Here is a 14297-nt window from a genome sequence, read left to right as displayed (position 1 = left end):
GTATAGCCAGGTTGGGCACATAGCGGGCATCTGGCTGTGGAACGGCAATGTTTGGCAGGATGTCCTAAATGCCAACAAGTTTGGCACTGACGAGGAGGAGGTTGGTATGGTCGGACAGGTAGGGATTCCCCACCTATGTAAACATTTAAGGGAAGGTCATGTCTACGGAAAGTAATTTTGGCAATGTTGATGGATTTCTTACGATTTCCTCTGGGAGGAATGGAGTAGCATTGTACATATGTTGCATCATAGTCTGTGAGACAAGCGAGTAAGTCCTCTCCACAATCTGACCATTCTTTGTCATGGATTGGGCAATCTGTTGGGGAGATAGAGACAGTTCCAGTGCAAGTATTGAGGGTTGTATGAGGTTCTGTAGGGATGGGATTACCACATAGATCAGTAAGTTTTGTTAATGTTATAGCTTCGTTTTCAGTTGTTACTGTGACGAGACGGGAGTGGTCGCGTCGGCTACGGAAAGAGACTTTGCCTACCTGTTTTTGGAGGCATTGTTGGAAGAGGAGGGTGTTTTGAGAGTAGGGAGCTGTGGGAGGGATCACGAAAAATCGGTCCCATTTGGCTGGGCTAAATAGAGTATTTAGGATTCTTGTAGAGGTGGGGGTAGTAGAAGTGCGGGGACGTGTGGAGGAGGGAGTAGTGTTGAGGGGGGTAGTGTTACGGGGAGGTGGGCAATAAGGTTGTAAGGTAGTAATAAGGGGAGATGGGATGGTTGATGAAGAAGGTTGTGGGAGTGAAGGTGTTGAAGTTGAGCATGTTGGGAGAGTAGAAATGTCTCCTGGGGGTTGGTTGTTGATTAGGGTTGATACTGTACTAGTATGCATTGATGATGGGGGAGTTGTTGCAGTGTTCGGAGCCGTGGTCAAAGGAGAGCTGGGATTGGGGCTATTTGATAAAGGGGCAAGCCTCATTGCCCCTAAGATTGGGGTTATGGCTTCATTATTGGCCATGATAAGCCTGGAGTATGTTGGGGAAAAAAATAGTCCACCCCTCAGGGTCCCCTTGAGGGGTAAGGGCCAGGCCGTTCAGGACTGACATAAAGTCAGCCTTTCATCATTTCAGCCCGGCTCTCACACCTTAGGGGGTGGATAGTAGAAGGGATTGATGAAGAAACTGAAACGAAAAGTATGAGTGGGAAAAAAGACTATGCAAAATTAGTTGAGTCGATGGCTAAGTCCCAAGGTTGAGGAGTTCCCCATCATTGGGTCTCAGTCTTCGTCTCCTAAGCCCCCCCACGACAACAACGGGCAAAGGATTGGGGGGGCACTTTGCAGAAGCTTTTTTTGTTCACTCACATTTTTCATGTACAAATCTTGTGGTAGTTAAAGAACCCAGAGTCAACATGAACTCTCTCTCAAAAATAATATATAAAAATAATATTTACTCTAACCTATTCAATACTTTATAACATCGGTTGAAATGGTTAATGGTTAATGGTTAAAAGCAAAATAAATGTGCTAGACATCTAAGGTCATGTAGCACTATAGTAAATGGTAGTGAAGGGTGGTTGAGTTAGTGATTAGTTGTCAAAGTTAGGCAATGGGTTAAGGTTAGGTGAGGTAATGTATAGGGGTTAAATCAAGTGAAGAATGTATATGCATTTGAGGAATGGAAACAGGTTGTCAAAGCAGAAAGTGTGATAAGTTGTGGGAGGGATCACGAAAAATCGGTCCCATTTGGCTGGGCTAAATAGATTATTTAAGAATTTTGTAGAGATGGGGGTAGTAGAAGGACGGGGGCATGTAGAAGAGGGAGTAGTGTTGAGGGAAGTAGTGTTATGGGGAGGTGGACAATAAAGTTGTAAGGTAGTATAAGGGAGGATGGGGTAGTTGATGATGAAGGTTGTGGGGGTATAGTTGTTGAAGTTGAGCATGTTGGGAGTAGAAATGTCTCCTGGGGTGTTGATTAGGGTGGATACTGTAAAAGTCGGCATTGAGGAGGGGGTATTAGTTGTAGTGTTCAGAGCCGTGGTCAAAGGAGAGCCTGGGGTCAGGAAATCAGGAGTTTGAATTGGTGGAGCTATTTGATGAAGAGGCAATTGCCTCTAATAATGGTATGGTTAATGGTTAATGGTTATTCATTGTTGGCCATGATAAGCCTGGAGTATGTTGGGGAGAGAAACGGTCCACCCCTCAGGGTCGCTTGAGGGGTAAGGGTTAGATAACTAAAGCAGGGGAATACCGTGCCCATGGCTCCCTCAGGCCGTTCAGGACTGGCACAAAGTCAGCCTTTCATCCTTTCAGCATGGCTCTCACACCTTAGAAAGTGGATAGTAGAAGGGGTTGGTGAAGGGACAGAAAGAAAAAAGTAGGAGGGGGAAAAAAAGACCATGCAAAATTTGTTGAGTCGATGGCTGAGTCCCAAGGTTGAGGAGTTCCCCATCATTGGGTCTCAGTCTCCGTCTCCTAAGCCCCCCCACGACAACAACGGGCAAAGGATTGGGGGGGGCACTTTGCAGAAGCTATTTTTGTTCACTCACATTTTTCATGTACAAATCTTGTGGTAGTTAAAGAACCCAGAGTCAACATGAACTCTCTCTCAAAAATAATATATAAAAATAATATTTACTCTGACCTATTCAATACTTTATGACATCGGTTGAAAAAGAAATTAAAACAATGTTATCCGCTGAGAAAATAAAAACACACAGAACAACATAAATTTTATTAACACAAGAAATCCACTTACAAAACATAGATAATAAAATCACATATACTGCATGATCTAGAAATCCTGCAGAAGTTTAAGAAAACACTGGATGAATTTCACATTAGAAAGAAGAAAATCATTATTCCATCAATTTCACATCAGCTGTCAATAGTCAGAGATCTTGCTTATCTTTAATTGCACCCCCCCATAAAAAAAGCCAAAAAATAATAACGATACCATTGTTATATACAAGACGCAACATCCATATATCAGGAAAATATCACCAGAAAAAATACTGATAGTTTCTGTCTTCAATTTCATTTTTTATGAGCCAGTGAAAGGAAGAGTGGAAGGGTCAGGGAGCATGATAATGAAAGGAAAAAAAAAAAAGGGGGAAATGTATGAGGAGAGACTTAGGAAGAGAGAGATTAGCCTTTCATATAGTGAACATTGTAGAAAACCACAAAATCACAACCAGCAATTCATACATCAATATTCAAGAAATATCATATTATCAAAAAGAAATTTTCTCGTATTTACACCTTATAAATCAAAGTTAGGCCACCAACTTCCAACTTCTTTTACACATTTCTAGAACAAAAGGTTTGCAGAAGGCAAAATAACATAATACCAACATGCAGTATTGGGACCCTGTTAACATTCCATTTAGTATACAACTAAACTGGATTATGGAAGCAATTATTCAATTAATCATGTCAGTATCACAGATATGCTGTCAAAAGCTATTCCACTTTCTAGCTGTTCTGTTCTTAATTTATATCATAAGAGTTGGGCAAATTCATTCAGTACATGATGGCCAAAAAATTAAAAGACAAAAAATCAACTTAATAGCAACCACCTGATAAATAGGTTCCTATAGATTCACAAAACATTCCCTGGTCTTTCTTTGTGAATAAATATATTAAATGTAGAAGTTTGTTCCTTTACTCATCTTCATCTATCCACATTTCTAGCAACAATATGATTTATGAACAGGAAAACCGATTCCCAAAGTGACAATTCCTTTACAACTGCTACTATAAGGTTGTATCTCAACAAACCATATTTCTAATTGTAGGCATACTCACAAACCACTGATATTTAGATTAAGCTAGGTACATCCTGCTACCAACAGGAAGAAATTCGTGACAAGCTCATATAATTCATGGACAGATGCAAGCCTTCATCTTGGCACTAACAAATCTTGCCCCATAGCCATACAAAACAGGTGAACCATGTATATCCTGATTCATTTGTTGATAATGAGTTATAGGGGTTATCAAAGTTCATGCAACCAACCATGGATTATATGACCACTGCAATGATCATTCTTCTTCTTAGCCATGATGACTGTATATAACATACTGCAACTTCTACCAAGATCTAAGATATATATTCTACCCATCACTCAGTAATATGCTCACTAAACATTTTGTGGCAGAGATTTGCAGGCTGCTTTTCCTTTTCCTGTAGCTGCAATTAGTGAAATAATAATCATATTGATTAGTAGCAAGAACAAATAAATGTTCAAAGTATTCAACCTCTTAAAGAAAGCTTATTGAACACATATCTAGGGCTTTATCCCAAAAGAAAGTTTCAACTTCAGCTCCACTGCCTTGCCTACCTTAAAGATTATCTAGACGGCCTATAGTAGCAAATCCATTACCTCATATCCCATGTCATAGTACATTAAGAAAAACTAGACATTTTTTCATGTAAAATTCTGGCACCTTAAGGAAGTGCTACATCACACTAAGACAACAGTTACATTGCCAGATTAATGAGTCAGTGAAAGACGAAAAAATACAATAAAATAAATGTGATATAGCAAAGGGAAGACACATTTAATTTTCTATTAAAAAAACATACATGACCAAATGGAAAAGGGAACTTGCAGTTTAATTGATTCATCAATAATCCAATCAAGTATAAGCTAGTAGTATTGCTATAAGTATTGCACTTGATAGAAAGGGAAAACTTTTGACATTTGTTTTAATTTGTCAACTAGGTAAAAGCATTCACAGTGTGTAATACCCAAAAATAAATAAATTGTACCCTATCACTAAATACACTATATTCTTGTCACTTATTTTAGTTAAAAAAAAGTACAAAGGTATTATTGGACTGTAGTAGCAAATCCACACTTTGCTGTTATGTCTACACTATTAATTAAGAGAAGTTGAAAGCACCACAAATAGATTACCATCTACATCAGTGGTTCTTACACTTGTTACCTCCACGTCCCTTCTTGTGGTTTCTAGTTTATTTCTACACCCCTCTAACACACATCTTCAACCTAATGATTAAAACGACTCCTGAGTTAAAAATTACAAATGAAAAAGATGCATTTTAGTATTTTTCATTGACCAATTTTCCTGTATCAAAAACTCCTATACAATTTAACACAGACTGAGAGAATTTCTAAAGTAGATGGAGAAATTCCTATTTTCACTCCAACCCCTAGGAAGGCACACACCCAGAATAAGAACCACTGATTTTAACATGAATAAGAAAATGAAAATAAAGTCAAAGTCATGAATAAATATTTTTGCATTACCAATGTTCAATTGCAACCTACAATGTACATCTCTCCTTTTAGCTTTACTTGCCTGTAAATACTAAAAAGGATTGCATAAATGGAGAATTCAAAATCAGTGATAGCAAATCTCTTTTGAAAATTAATGCCCTATATATACAATCAAATGCAATTTATACAGAAAAACAAACATAAGATAGATATGTTGTATCCAGTAATTCATAACTGCACTATATACATCATGGACTTTGTACTACCTATTCAGCAAGTAGAAATATCAGAGAAATAATCTGAGAATCAATAGAGAACTGGGAAACATTATTGCACCTTTCAAATGGTTAATGTTCCTATTAAAGATAATACTACAGAAAAAATGCTGAAAAGGGAATAAACAAAAGGTCTTGGTAAGTAAAATGTAAGAACTTTACAGAACTGTAATGTAACTGAGGTTTGCAAAGACATAACTTGTGCAAATGGACATCATAGATTCTATTTATGTATTGCCAGCTGATCTCTGTTCACTCCACACATCCATCAGCTGTCCAGGATCATCAAATCCATGTGAGGCAATGACCCACTTGTAATTTTCTTTGCTATATGTCTTCCTATCAAAATAAAACTCATTATGGTGGAAGGGTGTGAGTCCAGCCTTCTTGGCAGCCATTCCCAGGAATATGTCATCAAATCGGAAGTAGTTTGTGTATATACTACCGATGTAAAGATACTCCAAACTCTTCCTGGATAGCACATATGCACCTGCTGTAATATATGGTGGCCAGTGTGAATAAGGGTACTCATCTAATGAGACATACCACTTGTTGAAAATCCACCTTATGGGAAGAGAATTGTTGAAAACATAACCTGCATACAAGAAATCTTTATACTCATTTACTGCAGATACCACATATTTCTCCAAATACTGTGGGTAGTTTGCTGGATCCCGGAGAAAACGAAGCATGTTTCTTGTTGAAACATAGTAGTCATCATCAACAAACAAAAAATACTTCACGTACTGGCAATGCTGGTATGTCCAGTGTATACCCATCATTGCTTTTAGAGTGTTGTTATAATAAGAGTCAATAAAATCAGCTTGTATGATGTCCTTGTATTCCTCTGCTTCTTTATCAACTCTCTCCTGCAGCTGGGGCTCACTTGGTCGTGTTCCCAATAGAAAAACAGTTCTAATTTCCACGTCAGAGAACCTGCCTTCAAATCCCCACGAGTTTCGAATTCCTTTCCTCTTGTCAAAGTTTTGGACTGCTGACTTTACAACGTACATCAGCCTAATGGAATCCTGAGTTTCGCACTTTTCTGTATTGGAATGGATATATGTGTGGGTGAACTCATTGACCGGTTTCTGTGCCACCTCTTCTCCTGCTCTCATTTTCTCCATGATGGGATCAAGGGAGAGCAGTGGGCCCCAGTGTGTGTAGTGCTTGGAATATGACCATGCAAGAAGGTACTGGTACAGGCCAGAAAAATACAAAAAGGCCAAAAGGCTCAGCAACCAGCCCCACACACATGAGCATCTTCGTCTTGACAGAGCCATCCTCATTTTGCCTCTTCGCCTGAAAGAAATATATGATGTCGTTGTTATTCTTCCTTTTTAAATAACCAAACAAATACTTTCTTACAAACACAATTATAAAACAAAAACTTGAAAACCAAATAAAAAATCTGATTCTATTTTCATCCAAACTGTATAATCAATTACATGGAAATAATAGGAAAGAAAAATATAAAGAATAAAAATAAATAGAGGATCTCACAAGAAAAAGTGTGATTTGATGGAGGAACAAGAGAAAGGAAAAATACAAATCTTACTCACTTAAATAAAGCTACAACTTCAAGTGACATTTTTTATACTTATGCATACTATCACTATCAGTGTTTGATCACCCTTCTACCCTTCACACATTCTTCCACACTAAGGCAATAAATTTGAATTTTCCTAAAATATATACAGCATAGACTAATGAACAAAATGTTCTATTGGGTATGTATAAAATGTCAGAGTATCAACCTGATAATACTGACATATCTAAAAAGCTTAACAGGATTAAAAGAGCCTCACATGAACTAGCTACTGCAAAAAAAATATGTAATCAATAATCAAGGCCATTTAAGCAACAATGCAAAACATACCAAATACTGTAAATGCACTGCCAGAGATTAGTGTGCCCTTGCTGGGAGTCCTGCCGATGTTGGTATGACTGCGTCTGAACCATCTTCAATGAGCCATCCTGCGGAGAGAAATAAATTATGATAACTGCTTATATCATGTATATAACAGAGATACAGAAAAGTCTTAGAGACAATAGATGTAAAACAAACTATGGCAAGAAATAAAAGGATTATTAAGACTTGATTTTTTTGGATGCAAATTATTTTCAACCATTCATGGTTCTCCACTGGGGTTAATCTTTACAGTATGGATGCACTAAGCAAGGGCAAACTGAAGATGATATTCTTGTAGAGAACAAAAACTATGATGGAAAAAGTGCCATTCATAGCCTAAGTCCTCACAGTCCTCCAAAGTTTCAGCTCTTATCTTGCCGTGCACACCAAGAGGAAGACAATGTTTGCAATCTAAACTTTAGATTGCTGAATAATGTTTATGCCCAGGAGTTGGGGAACACAATATCTGGAAATTAGAGATTGATGGGAGTCCTCTTTGACCCAATTCTTTGGGGTTTTAAGATGCCAAACTATTCTCGAAATTTACCAACTCTGCCCTTCAGGCTTCAGCAAAGCCCGGCCAAGACTGAGGCTGAACCGGGTCCTTCCTCTGGTCAGCGTAATCCTACTCCAGAAATTCACCAACGACATCAATGGCAACTGAGAGGCTGTGCTTTGGGCAAGGCGTAACAAACTCTGGGGGTTTTATTGCCTTCCTTAAATATTTCTTCTTCTTCATTTTTTCTTTTCTTTTGTTTTTTTACTTTTTACTTTTCCATTACTTTGATATTGCAGCCTTGTCTTGCATCTCACTATTTTCCCAGTCTTTTGCCACGTCTTCTCCTAAACCATTGCCTAAGAAATTACACAGACTTGGTTACTTCACTGGAATATGTAACAGATATTTTCATTTTTAAATATTCCTTAAAGAGATATTCCAAAACGATAATAATATTACCACTTTATAATCTCCTTGACTGAGTACAAACTACAGAACGATAACTTAACGTTCTCAAACACGCTTTTCATCATCTCATTATCTCTTTCTCCCTTCATTTAGACGATTATACCGACAATCCGGGTACATTTAATGCCTTTAATAACCAAATAAATGTTTAATGACAACAGACGCCACCACGACCAAGCCTTAAGAAAAACTAAGATACAGGCCTCAGGTCACTCGTTTTTCAAGCCTAAGGCCATGGATTTGGCACCTCGACCCTTACCTATCCATTTCCCGGAGGTTTCGTGGTCTGTCAGTGCCATAGTCGCCCCCAAAAGACGAGAATTGTGTAGGCCTACGAGGGAGGCAGCCGACGGGCGCAGGGAAGCATGATTGTCCGATTCCGTGGTAGACGTGATGTGAGGGTGTGAGTTTCTTCTTTTCTTTCAATGATGTTGTTATTTGTGGGGATGATTCCGGTAGGTGTTGTTTTTTAAATTTTGGTATTTTTATTTCGTTTATATTGATTTTTTTTCCGAGTGGTGGTGGTGTGGGATTGAGTTGCTTTTGGGATGCTTTTGTTTGGTTATCGATGTGGAAGATGTATATATCATGCCATAGTGATTTGTAAATACTCCCTTACAACTTTAGCAACACAAAAGGAACAATAGTAAGTAAACGACAACGTTACTGATCCCACAATGAAAACATCTTCTCGAATACGAAGTCAGAGCCGAGACGCAGGGTTGAGACGCGGATCCATCGACGCACCGTGGTAAGAACTTTTCTCACTTATTCTTCTCTTTCGGCTTCATAATTCGCGTGTCTAAGAACACCCTCCACGGAGGATTGTTCATGAAGGCTCAATCGACTGACCTGGGCGTTTTTTCGAAGTCATTATGCCGCCAGTTTCCCGCAAATAAGGCTGTTTCCCTGCCCCCCAATGCGAGGCTGTGGATATCATGTGCTTGTCCGGGAGAGAAATAATGATGTATTTTAGAAGCTTTTCTTGATTATTCATTAGGAGGAGGGACCTTTTTTTAGTCTTTATAGAGGCAGACCTGGAATATCTGCCGTTGGTAGTAATTACAGGTATATCAAGGGATTATATATACTTCGGAGAGGGTAATATTAGTTCTCGTATGTTATGCTTTTGTTGTATAATGTCTCATAGATTTTTTTTTTTTTTCCCCTTTTTAGTCAGTTTTTAAATGGATTTGGCTGATGGATTTTGCGTTCATGTGTGTGTGTGATTTTTTTTTTTTATGAGTATGCCCCCAGAATAGGAGAATTTTAACGTGGATTGAAACCCTCAAAGTATTGTTATCAAACCATGTATTTAAATAACTTATACATTGAATATTTAATTAAAATTTGCATTTCAGAGAAAAGAGATCATTTTCCTCTCTTTCATTCATGTAATTTAATGTGTTCAGAATTTATGCTTGAGAAAAGAACTAGTGGAAGAAAAAAAAAGTTTTGCCCATTCAGTTGCTTTATCAGTTTGCATGATTAGGAAAAGGATAGAGTAAGTGTGTAGATGAATACCTTTAACAACTACATGATCATTGAAATTGGGACCATATCCCCCTGGCCCTCCAGCAAAGGCTAATAACGCAGTTTCGTAAAAACAGGCTTATTAGAGCTTAGAGAGGTTCCATTATTTGAAGATAAATCGCCTCATTTAAATGTAAGCTTCACCTTTCCAAACTGTATGCAATGGCTAGGCAGTCTTTTTAAGTTGCTGTGAGATTATTTTTGATTAGTGATTTTGCTCACAGCTTGAAACTTTTATGGAGTTTGAGATTTATAATTTATATTGTTTTTTTTGTGTTCTAGATGGTTATTATTATGATATTCCTTTGTATTTGCTTGGTCATGATTTTCAGACTTAGCAAAAACTGTAATGGCTATTCTCTTGTTTTTTTGTTTAGCCCCTAAAGAACGAAATGCAGCAATTGCTATATTTAGGCATGCAGAAATATTAGAGGAAAAGCTACAAAAGTAATCTCAGAAAATATAGCCAAAATATCCTCGTTATGAATATTCCAAGTTAGAGCAATTTGAGCCAGAATACCTGTGTATTAACCCAATGCTGACAAGTAATTTCCAGATACACAAGCCCTCTCTCCCGGGTTGTATTCATAGTGGCCCTGCTGGCGTGGGCTCATGTCGTCACCATGGCCTGTATGCAGACGCCACCTGGAATATAGTCCAGGCATGCCATGACATGTACAGACATGCCACCCAACGGCTAAAGGTTAAGGGGAGCATCTGGTAGAAAGGGAATATCATTATTATTGATTGTATTGGGATGTAAATATTATGAGAAGTCAAGACCACTATAGTAAAATTGATTTTATAAAAATCTATCTCCTACATTTTTTTTATTGTACATTCATGTGCGTCAAATGAATGATGCTCATCATATGGGATTTGGTGTAGCACTGTTTGTTTGTTTGTTTTTTTCTCTCTCTCTCTTTTTTTTTTCTTTCCTTCTTTTCCTTTTCATTTTTCTTTTTCTCTTTTTTCTTTTTTCTTTTCCTTTTCCTCTTTCTTTTTCTTTTTCCTTTTCCTTTTTATTTATATTTTTGTTCTTTTTTCTTTGTTCTTTGTTCTTTTTTCTTTGTTCTTTGTTCTTTTTTCTTTGATTCTGTCTCTTTGATATGCCAAACTTTTTTGGGAAAAGCTTAAAATGTATATCATAAAAATATGTGCCATTAGTTTTGAATATATTGTTGCAGTAAAATACTGGCCTTCCTCTTTAATTGAGTCTGTTTCATTGAAATTGATGCATAAATGGCTGAGGAGATGCATTTCAAAGGAGAAGAAATCATGTTTAGAGATAGTTAACTTTTCAAATTTATGAATATTTTTCAAGACTTCTTTCCTCATTCTAGCATGGACAGCACAAAGATATAAGGTAGTTTTGTCTTGCTTGCTGATGAAAACAATTTTGTTTTTGCTGTCAGGGTCCTCTTCTGTCCCTACTAAGAATGTTACTCATACATCATAACACAATTTATTGTGATCCAGAGAACAGGAACAGGCAAGACTTATTCTCTGGACAGTGGGATGTCTTGCTGGGCAGCTGAAATGTGGTCATCAGGGGGGTCTCTGGGAAGCTCCAGGAGGCACTACAGCTGTGTCCTCAAACCTCATATCTTCTTTTTTCTGCTTGCTTTTTATTTCTTTCCTCTTGTCTCTTGCAACGGAAAGTTGCCTCTTTCTCCCAGAAAACCTAGGCATTTTGAAATAGCCCCAGTGTGTCCTGGTATGTTGGCAAAGATGCATCCTCCCTCTTTGAAAAACAGAGGCTCACTGTTAGGTCCTTGAATCATCCCAGCTGATCATACAGCCAAGTGGGAGTGTAGGTTGCTCAGAACTGCTATATTTTCAAACATTTCATCAAAATATGTTGTTTTCTACATCATCGTAAGTCATTATGTATAACACCATACAAAATTAAAAAAGTACACAGAATAGGGGTTATATTTCAGGCCATAACTTGGCAGATATAGTGAACATAAGTGTAAAATTTCATTAGAGTTTTGCCAGATATAGTAGCTCCAGAAAGTGATATTTTCACCTCAACCCTTTCAGCCCCCTACTAGCCGCTCCCCTTAATGTAGGAAACTGAACATCAACTACTTTAGCGTCAGAATGGCTTTAACGTTATATTTTTCTGGTAGTGAATATTTAGCAGTTTATGAATAAACAGTAGTTCATGATTTATAGATAGAGGTAAACAACTATGAATACATTTTAAAAAAATATGCAGAGAATGTAGATATGATACAGAAAATAAGATTTCATTTCGCTTCCATAAATGAGAGAAAAAAAAAAGTGACCCCAAAGCATATTTTGCACATAAGCATTTTGGTAACATAATCTCATGTGGTTTGAATTTGATAGTAACCTCAGAAAACTATTTCAACATTGAAGTCTTAAGAATTATTTGTTGCTTTTCAACCATATACTGCCGCATGTATAGTTCCAGTTGTAACTGAAATGTTGAAAAACTATGAGCAGCTGATTCCACATGCACCCTGAGGCGTTGTTCAGTTTTGAACTTGAGGTTCCTGTTGTGATTGGGTTAAGAGACATTGGGAGGTTTATTAGCCTACAAATTATACAAGTTTGTGATGTGTTATGTTTCATAACCTGATACTGAATGGATAGAACAAAGTATCTTCAGCAGTTTAGTTCTTATCTTTTTAATTATCCAAAGCAAGTGTAGATCAGGCTGGTCATTATGATATAATTTTTTCTTAGGATATAATTCATGCAGTGACTAATGATATTTCTCTTCCTCAGGAGTAGGAGATATACAACACCATGCCCGCAGTACCAGCAGGGAACTACTACCAGCAGGGTCAAGGGCCCAGCTGTTGGGATCGTGTCAAGCTTGGGTTTATGATGGGTTTCTCAGTCGGCATGGCAACAGGGGCCCTGTTTGGTGGTTTCACAGCTCTTAGGTATCTCTCTTATGGATGGTTTTATGTTATTTCCATGACTTGCCTATAAAAACTATTGCTTAAGCTGTTTTTAAAGTAGACTACATATTTAGTGATAATACATGAGATCAGCCTTTTGGTAATGGTCCCTTTTAGAAGGGTGGGAGTAGAGGATATATTGTATATGTAGACCCATGAGGTTGAGGCAAAATATGATTTACTAAAATGTATTCCTTCTATTTCAGATATGGTCTGCGTGGCAGGGAACTAATGAATAACGTAGGGAAGGTTATGTTGCAATCAGGTGGAACTTTTGGTACCTTTATGTCCATTGGAGCTGGAATCAGATGTTAGCAAACCTACCCTAGATTTTTCATGTGTTCTTCATTTAACCTGATGTAGCTATGATGTTTTCTTGTGACTAGATGGAGTATTGAATAAGCTCTCTGGGCCAAGTGTGGCTCACAGGGCAAGAACAAGCAAGCAGATAGCTAATTTCTGCATGATTGATTGGGGAAGACATTGGCATGTAAGTGGGACTGCTTTATGTAACAAATTATTAAAATGCACTTTCATATTTACCCATCATTATCATTTCTCAAATGACAAATTTGTCTTATTTAGTTGGTTGTTTTTTACAGAAATTATAAAGCCTTGTTATATTTTCAAATATACAAGATATAACCCTACTTAGGTCTTGGAAATATTTTGTCTCACTTTCATTAGTCATATGTTAATCATTTATTTGAACAGTCCTTTTATCTTCATAAGAGGAAAGTACAGGTACAATCTCTTAACAGGGGCCTCATTATGTGGGGATATTATCTTTGTCAACAGCTTAAAATATTACTTTAAAGACTGTTGTGTTCTCATTGGGTTTTATTTAAGATTGATGATAAAACTTATAAGCATAGCATAACACTATTATAGTGGTTATTACTATGCTCTGATTTGATTGCATCCTTTTTGAGGGAGTTGTAAATAAAAAGTAAATAGCAGTTGCTTCAGTGGATTATATATATATATAATAGGTACTACCATTTGGAATATGTAAAATAGGATTATGAATAAACTGTCTTGTATATAAAAAAAAGTTTATTGACCTGATATCAACCCTCTGTCACACAAGAAAAGAGGCCACATGTTCTTGTTAGTTTTCATTTACTTAGAGCATATGTCAAACAGGTTCACAGAGAGAGACTGTGAATGGATTTTGGACCATGTTTGTCCTGTTCAAAGAATATTCTGAAATGTGATTTTTGGATAATTGGATCATATATTTTCTAAAGTAGGCCAAAAAGTAAAGTTAATAATGACAAATGATTCCTCTACAAAACAAGACCAGATGCAGGCCGAAGTCTCCAAAGCTAATGCCAGGAAGCTCTGATATATGTTATATTTTTTTTTATTCTTTATTTACTTTCCTGTGAAATGTTATTGTGAATATGATATAACAGCATTTGGAAAATCAAACCGAGCATTTCCACCTTGTCTGAGCATCCCTAGCATAAATCCTCTA

The 14297-nt window shown here is 37.2% G+C and overlaps 2 protein-coding genes across 2 annotated transcripts; one reads left to right on the top strand and one right to left on the bottom strand.

Moving 5' to 3' along the window:
• Positions 1 to 2664: 2664 nt before the first annotated feature.
• On the bottom strand, positions 2665 to 8762 carry LOC125042967 (beta-1,3-galactosyltransferase brn-like). Its single transcript, XM_047638812.1, has 3 exons — positions 8605 to 8762; positions 7346 to 7443; positions 2665 to 6768 (listed from the first exon to the last, which is right to left on the bottom strand). Exons 2-3 carry the CDS (start codon positions 7426 to 7428, stop codon positions 5694 to 5696), a joined length of 1158 nt encoding a protein of 385 aa, XP_047494768.1. The 5' UTR covers positions 7429 to 7443; positions 8605 to 8762; the 3' UTR covers positions 2665 to 5693.
• A 180-nt stretch (positions 8763 to 8942) lies between these two features.
• Positions 8943 to 13871, top strand: LOC125042968 (reactive oxygen species modulator 1-like). The gene is made up of 3 exons (XM_047638813.1): positions 8943 to 9096; positions 12639 to 12799; positions 13024 to 13871. Exons 2-3 carry the CDS (start codon positions 12660 to 12662, stop codon positions 13130 to 13132), a joined length of 249 nt encoding a protein of 82 aa, XP_047494769.1. The 5' UTR covers positions 8943 to 9096; positions 12639 to 12659; the 3' UTR covers positions 13133 to 13871.
• Positions 13872 to 14297: the final 426 nt, after the last annotated feature.

Source organism: Penaeus chinensis, chromosome 33 (assembly GCF_019202785.1).
Source record: "Penaeus chinensis breed Huanghai No. 1 chromosome 33, ASM1920278v2, whole genome shotgun sequence".
Taxonomy (NCBI): Eukaryota; Metazoa; Arthropoda; class Malacostraca; order Decapoda; family Penaeidae; genus Penaeus; species Penaeus chinensis.
Note: the sequence above shows the minus strand (reverse complement) of the source record. Positions and strands in the feature narration are given on the sequence as shown.

What these genes read in the sequence shown, in the direction of transcription:
- LOC125042967 (XM_047638812.1), bottom strand. Translation starts at nt 7,428, where the DNA reads ATGGTTCAGACGCAGTCATACCAACATCGGCAGGACTCCCAGCAAGGG. An exon ending in CAGTGCATTTACAGTATTTG is followed by an intron (nt 6,769 to 7,345) that starts GTATGTTTTGCA and finishes TATTTCTTTCAG; the next exon opens with GCGAAGAGGCAAAATGAGGA.
- LOC125042968 (XM_047638813.1), top strand. Translation starts at nt 12,660, where the DNA reads ATGCCCGCAGTACCAGCAGGGAACTACTACCAGCAGGGTCAAGGGCCC. An exon ending in GGTGGTTTCACAGCTCTTAG is followed by an intron (nt 12,800 to 13,023) that starts GTATCTCTCTTA and finishes CTTCTATTTCAG; the next exon opens with ATATGGTCTGCGTGGCAGGG.